At 39.1% G+C, this 7,976-nt stretch overlaps 1 protein-coding gene across 1 annotated transcript; it reads left to right on the top strand.

Moving 5' to 3' along the window:
• Positions 1-5,151: 5,151 nt before the first annotated feature.
• On the top strand, positions 5,152-6,675 carry LOC138880029 (uncharacterized). The gene has a single exon (XM_070159681.1). It carries the CDS (start codon positions 5,152-5,154, stop codon positions 6,673-6,675), a length of 1,524 nt encoding a protein of 507 aa, XP_070015782.1.
• The last annotated feature ends 1,301 nt before the right edge of the window (positions 6,676-7,976 follow it).

The following is a 7,976-nucleotide window of genomic DNA, read 5'->3' on the forward strand; positions in this document are numbered from 1 at the left end:
TCTAGGAGTACTACAAATAAAGGTCTGAAAGAAATAAATACAACACTTTCTTTGGAAATACATGAAAGAAACAGGAATAGTAGATAAAAGGAGACGCCAAGGCCTGCAGACGCCTGCAGGACTACCTCGGGTCACCTGATGAACAAGAAACAACAATTTCACTGCGGTCTGAAATCTACAGCACTAAGATCTGCACAAAAGAGTGCAGAGTGTAGTATCAGCACAACCAACCCCATGTGCTGGTAAGTGCCTAGCCTAACTTCGGCGAAGTAGTGACGAGGCTAGGACCAGACTACCAAATAAACCTGTACAGTTAAATCATATACAGCGAAAATAGAAGCAGATAATTATAACTAAAGTTGGGCGGGGGAAACATGTTGCGGGGAGTAATAGATAACAAGAGAACAACAGTAGAGAAACGTAAGGAATACCATAAATCAATTACCAGCAAGGATAAGGAGATAAGAAGAACAAGTACATATGTAATACCATTGCAGGCGTGCAACCCGATCCCATTTCATATAGTACTGTTGCAGGCGTACAACCCGCTCCCATTTTATATTGTACAGTTGCAGGCGTGCAACCCACTCCCATTTCATATATTACCGTTGCAGGCGTGTAACCCGCTCCCATTTTATAGAATTTCCGTTGCAGGTGTGCAACCCGCTCTCATTTCATATATTTTCGTTGCAGGCGTGTAACCCACTCCCATTTCATATATCAGCACCAATCATAAAAGAATCCCGGCAAGGGAACAATAGCATAATAACAACATCCCGACAAGGGAACAATAATATCACAACAAACATCCCGGCAAGGGAATAATAATAGCACAACAAACATCTCGGCAAGGGAATAATAATACCACAACAACATCCCATCAAGGGAACATTAATGATAATCCTCACATGAAGCACAATAAACCACAACGGAGTCATAACGGTTACAATACAAGACTCACAGGTATGCTTGACACTGACGTATAGATACTCGTCACCATGCCTATACGTCGTACTCCACAATTAGCACATAGCAGATAAGACCCAACTCCTGATCACTCAAGCTAAGGTGAAACCAAACACTTACCTCGATGCCAGAAACACAATTCAAGCCTCAACTACCACTTTACCTCTTGATTCCACGACCAACTCGCTTGTATCTAGATACAAGTTACTTAATTATATTATTAAATGCTAAATGAATCAATTCTACTGCATGGAAATACGTTTTCTAAAGTTTTTCCCAAAAAGTCAAAAATCGACTCCGGGCCCGCTTGGTCCAAACCCGAAATTTGGACCAAAACCCGATTACCCATTCACCCCCGAGCCCGGATGTATAATTGGTTTTGGAATCTGTCCTCAATTTAAGGTCTAAATCCCCAAATTTTAATATTCTTAGGTTTTACCCAAAATTCCTAATTCCACCATGAAAACCCTAGATTTTAGGATGAAATCTTGTAAAAAGAAGTTAAGCAGTAGAGAAAATGAGTTAGAAATCACTTACTATTGTTTTGGAGAAGAAAGGTTGTTTGAAAAATCACCTCTTATGTTTTTAGGGTTTTGAAAAGTGAAAAATAACTGAAAATCCCGTTTAAATATACCCCTCTCAGACCCTATGTGCGGACCGCACAAAAAGGATTGTGGCCGTGGAGCTCAGAATATTGACTGCAATGACATGCTTTAGTATTTTGGCCATAACTTTCTCTACAGATTTCCAAATTGTGATTTCTTAACCTTTCTGGAAACTAGACACAAAGGGCTACAACTTTTATTTCTTAGTCATCTCAACATTCCTTGTAGATCAAAGATATAGGCTTCCCAAGTCAAAGTGAACCTGCGGATTCTTCCTCACCGCGGACAACACAAATCCTTACGGACCGCACTGGTGAGTTCAGAGATCTGCAACTTTTCTGAACCTGCAGCAGCTATGTTTTAAGCATAAAATATCCCGGAACCTACCCGAAACTCACCCGAGCCTGAGGGACCTCAAACCAAATGTGCATACTAACTCAAAAACATCATATGGACCTACTCACGCGATCACATCATCAAAATAACATGTAAAACCATGAATTAAACCTCAAAACTCAACATTTTCATCAAGAACACTCAAAGTTCATAACTCTTCAACCGGAAGTCCAACTCACGTCAAATAAACTCCATTTTCCACCAAATTTCACAGTTATCATTCAAATACTAGAACAAGTTTGTACCGGGCTCCGGAACCAAAATACGGGCCCGATACCAATGGTTTCTATAACACTCCTCAAATTTACAAAAGTTTCGAGACACGCTAATTAAAGAATTAAATTATTATTATCATTATTATTATTATTATTATTATTATTATTATTATTATTATTATTATTATCTTGCCTATAGTGAAATATATATATACACACACACTTACATAATTGGATATACAATTAGGGGAATATTAATAATTTTAATATTATTTATTATTAAAAGTGGGTATCACTAATTATTAGTTAAGTTAAAAAAAAGGGGGAAAGGCCCTAAAGCCCATAAAAAGGGCTATTGGAAAACAAAGGCTTCAAGCCTTATATGTTTGTTCTAACATTCACGAAAAGGCAAAAGCCTTAGACGAGAAACAGAACATTGTTCTGTTACGCACAAATCAAACTAAAATTCTAGGGTTCTTTACTAATCACTAATTCTTGAATTTAGGTATGTAAATTTTTCAATTGTGAATTATCCTACAGTGGTAATAGGTAAGAATTGAATAGTTAATTCATTTCTTCCTCTGTACCAACAGTAAATTACATGTTTAGGTGTGAAACTTTACAATTAATTAAAATGCATTGGTTATTGTAGACTCAATTGTTTGACGGTATAAATTGGACTGGGGTCTACGTATTGGCTCGAGAAGTTTTGAGGTGAGTTGATATAACTCTTTATTAAAGTGGTTTAACTCACAAAAGCACGCACACAAGGTGTTTGATGAATTGCATAAAAGAGTTAATATATACTTAATTGGAGTAGTAAGTACCTATTAGCTTAGAATTATTTTCTAGCTAAAGTTTAGATAATTATTTTGATATATGTGCATAAATTTCAGATTTATATGTTATTCTTATATGTCATTTCATGTTGAAAATTCATAAAGGATCAAGAATCTTTATAAATACTTTTGAATGTTTATTTCATTCTTATGCCATGTCTTGTATTTAAGGATACCAATATGAGTATGTATAAAAGATTTAGACTTGAAAAGTCACAAGAAGAAGTTTTTGAAAGAAAAGATTTTTGGGAGTATCCTTTATTTTGAGAAGGGGTCATCGTCCAGGCCTAGGGTCCTGACCAAGGCATTGACTTCATGAAACTACTTGTGCCAAAGTAGGGAGCACACGAGCCGAGGGTCTCATTGCTGAGAATTTACTTAGTCATGCTAAGGTATGAGACATGAGCGCTGAGAATCATGAAGCGAGTGACACCTCGTGGATTGGGCCTATTCGATCAGGCTAGGATCGAACCCATGTCGATCACACGGTGACTGAGACAGAATTAAGTCAGGATAGTTGGAACTCCCAAAGTATAAAGTGAAGTATTTTTTTTATAAGAAAGAAAAAGAAAAGAATTTCTTTTAGAATATTCATAAACTGCTGTTATGCAATTATATAGAATTATTCTTATAAGCTTTATGTTTTACATGCATTTAGAACCTTTGCTCGTAATGTATATGTTATTAAAGTATCTCCCCCTGTGTTGAGACTCACTGAGTACAATGGATGGTACTGACGTTCTCTTTTGGGAACCTACGTTGGTCTACAGTACAACGTAGGAACCGAATTTGCAGGCGAGGAGGCTACGAGTTAGGACTTCCTTCTCTTCCAGTGCTATTGATGAGCTCCGCTTTTGTTCGTGGAGTATTCCTTAGAGTCATCTTTATTTAGTTATTTCTTTGTTACTTAGAGAACTGGCTAGGAAATTTCATGTCCTGAGTAGTGTGTCAGTTTATCAATAGAGACTTCATAGACATAGTCGTTGGGTTAAGATTCAGATGTTTTTGATAATAACTTAGCAGTATTTCATTGGTTACTATGAATAAAGTTTTGGAGTTAATTTATTTAAATGTTTAAATTAATCAAAAGTATTTGGTTAGAGTATTGCCTTGTTGCATATAAGTTTGGAGTTATAATAGATTTGATAAACAGAGATGGTTCGCTCGGTCATGTTTAGTGATCGAGTGCCGGTCCCGACTTGTTCAGAAAATGGGTCGTGACAAACTTGGTATCAGAGCCTCAGGTTTATGGAGTCCTAGGGCTTTATGAAGTCGTGTAAGTAGAGTCTTATTTATGTGTATGAAGCTCTCCATACTTATAAACAGGAGGCTACCAACATTTAGGAAAAGTCTCATTTTTCTCATACTTTAGATCCTACCTCTAAGAAATTATCTAATGTATTCGTTTCTTCAAAACTCGCAGAAATCGTTCGTACTCGCAACTCTGACATCGACACTCAGGATGCTGCTCAAGAAACTATTGCTACTATTGTGGCTCAAGGCATAACTAAAAAGGCTTCAACTTAGAAAAGGAACGGTAAATCTACAAATAGGGTTCAAGTACCCCGGGTTGAAATGAAGAAGGGCTGGAGCATGATATCCAGTACCTCAAGATCCAGTGCCGCCCCCAACAGCAGCTCCAGGTCAAACAACTATATCTCCAAATATGAGTCAGATGTTTAATGCAGTCAGCAATGGTATGGAGATGTTTAAATCCTTCATGGCCAACTAGAACGAGAGAAGAGATGAGATTTCACCTCAATCAAATAGACAGAAAATTTCTGAGTCCTCAAGAGTGGATGAATTTTTGAAGTTGAGTCTTCCAGTATTCCATGGTTCTATAGTTGATGAAGATCCAATGTTGTGGCTGGAGGGTGTGAAGAAAGCCCTCCGAGTGATGAAAGCATTTGATGATGAAACTATAGAGTTGGCTGCTTACCAGCTTAGAGATGTGGTTGGCGCTTTGTTTGAGATGTGGGAGAAGGAAAGAGATAAAAATGATGGTCCGCCTACTTAGGAAGAATTTGAAGAGGCCTTCATGGCTAACTTTATCCTAGAAGAGGATAGGGAAGCTAAGCTACAGAGTTTAAACAACTTAAGCAAGGGAATAAAAGTGTTCAAGAGTACTACATGGAATTCATAAGGTTAGCTAAGCATGCTCCTCACATGGTTAAGACAGAAAAAGCAAAGATTTGCAGGTTTGTTGGCGGTTTGGCTTACCACATTAAGGATACGACATCAGCTGTAGCGGTAGGAATGACAGCTTTCTCCTCTATTGTGGGGTTAACCAAGAACTTAGAAAAAGACAAACAACAAAGGAGAGAAGAAAAAGAGCATAACAAGAAAGCCCGAATAGCGGGCAGGTTTAATGGTACATCCAGCGAAGTTGGAAGGGATTCCTCTAATAAGGAGTCATTAGCACCAGCTCAGTCCAGTCATCAGTCAGGTGGTGGGTCTTCCTTTAGACATACCCACAGTTATGGAAATCAGTCTCGCCAGAATCAGAATTTTAGGACACCATCCTCACATAGCCAGAGTCATGCTGAGCAACATTCACACCAACAAGGTCTTTGTGGAATATGTAAACGGCAACATTCAGGTCAGTGCAAGCTTGGGTTTCATGGTTGCTATCATTGTGGAGACATTGGTCATATAAAGGCCAACTGCCCAAAGTTGCGATGTAATTTCAGTGGTATATCAACTCGTCCTTCTAGTTCCTCAGCTACTGCAGTTGCACCACCTCAGGCTCGTGGTTCTCATAATCAGATCGGACATGGGGCAAGAAAAGGTGCAGATCGAGTTACTCAGGGAGGGGTACAACCCCGTTTGTTTGCTACACTTGATCGTCAGAGTGCAGAGGCATCTGCAGAAGTTATTACAGGTATACTTTTAGTCTGCTCACATAATGCTTATGCCATAATGGATCCAGGTTCAACGTTTTCATATATGACTCCCTACTTTGCAATTAACCTCGGACTAGAACCTGAACAACTTAGTGAGCCATTCCTAGTATCTACTCCAGTTGGCGAGTCAGTAAAAGTCACCATAGTCTATAGAGGTTGTATAGTTTCAGTCCAAGGTCGCAACACCAAAGCCGATCTCATAGAGTTAGAAATGGTGGATTTCGATGTGATCATAGGTATGGATTGGTTATATTCCTGCTATGCCATGTTAGATTGCCATGCCAAGATAGTCAGGTTCCAATTTCCAAATGAAGAAGTCTTAGAGTGGGAGGGTAGTTCAGCATCGTTTGTAGGTAAGTTTATTTCTTACCTTAAGGCACAACAAATGATCGGTAAGGGGTGTCTCACCTATTTGGCTCACATTATTAATCCAGAATCAGAACCACCAGCTCTTCAGTCAGTGCCAGTTGTTAGAGAATTTCCAGAAGTTTTCCCAGATGACCTTCCCGGACTTCCTCCCAAAAGAATCATAGACTTTGGCATTGATCTCATACCAGACACTCAACCCATATCTATACCTCCTTATAGGACGGCTCTAGTAGAACTTAATGAGTTGAGAGAACAATTGAAAGACCTTCTTGACAAGGGCTTCATCAGACCAAGTGTTTCACTGTGGGGATGCCCCGGTTCTGTTTGTCAAGAAGAAAGATGGGTCTCTCAGAATGTGTGTCGACTATCGGCAGTTGAATAAAGTTACCATTAAGAACAAGTACCCACTGCCAAGAATTGATGATTTATTTGATCAAATTCAGGGTGAAAAATACTTTTCAAAAATAGACTTGAGGTCAGGGTACCATCAGTTGAGAATCAGAAAAGAGGACATATCTAAAACAGCCTTTAGAACTTGCTACGGGCACTATGAATTTCTAGTGATGTCCTTCGGGTTGACAAATGCTCCAGTTGCATTCATGGACCTCATGAATAGAGTTTTTAAGCCATTCCTGGATACCTTTATTATTGTGTTTATAGACGATATTTTGGTGTACTCTAAGAGCAAGGAAGATCATGCAGAACACCTCAGAATAGTCTTGCAGACCTTGAAGGAGAAAGAGCTTTATGCCAAGTTTTCAAAATGTGAGTTCTGGTTGCAGTTAGTGGCATTATTAGGCCACGTGGTATCTAGTGAAGGAATAAAAGTAGACCCTCAGAAGACAGAAGCAGTCAAGAACTGGCCTAGGCCGACAACGCCAACCGAAATCAGGAGTTTCTTGGGGTTAGCTGGCTACTATAGAAGGTTTGTAGAGGGGTTTTCCTCACTTGCAGCTCCATTAACTAAGTTGACTCAGAAAGCAGTTAAGTTCCAATGGTCAGACACTTGTGAGCAGAGTTTTCAAGAGTTAAAGAAGAGGTTGACCACTGCACCTATGTTAACCTTGCCTACAGGTTCGGGTGGGTTCACAGTGTATTGTGATGCCACCAGAGTGGGCCTTGGTTGTGTTCTTATGCAAAATGGAAAAGTTATTGCTTATGCTTCCAGACAGTTAAAGAATCATGAAAAGAACTACCCCACACATGACTTGGAGCTTGCAGCAGTGGTGTTTGCATTAAAAATATGGTGACACTACCTTTATGGCGAGCATTCTGAAGTGTTTTCAGATCACAAAAGCCTCCAGTACATTTTCAAGCAAAAACAACTAAATTTGAGACAGAGAAGGTGGCTCGAGCTATTGAAAGATTATGACATCAATATCCTTTATCACCCGGGAAAAGCTAATGCGGTAGCAAATGCACTTAGTAGGAAGTCAATGGGTGTCTTGGCCCATCTTGCAGTACAAAGGCGATCTTTGGGTCAAAAATTCAAAAACTAGCAAATGATGGAATTAGATTGGATGATACCGAAGAAGGAGATATAACTGCTTATACCTTAGCGCAATCCTCCTTTGTTGCACATGTTAAGGCTAAACAAGACGAAGATCCGTACTTAGTGAAATTAAAAGAAGGAGTCAGAAGCAAAGAAATCACTGCTTTCACTCTAGGAAGTGACAGAGTTTT

This window comes from Nicotiana sylvestris, chromosome 10 (genome assembly GCF_000393655.2).
Source record: "Nicotiana sylvestris chromosome 10, ASM39365v2, whole genome shotgun sequence".
NCBI lineage: Eukaryota > Viridiplantae > Streptophyta > Magnoliopsida > Solanales > Solanaceae > Nicotiana > Nicotiana sylvestris.

Excerpts from the sequence above, each read along its gene's own strand:
- LOC138880029 (XM_070159681.1), top strand. The coding sequence starts at position 5,152 with ATGGAATTCATAAGGTTAGCTAAGCATGCTCCTCACATGGTTAAGACA.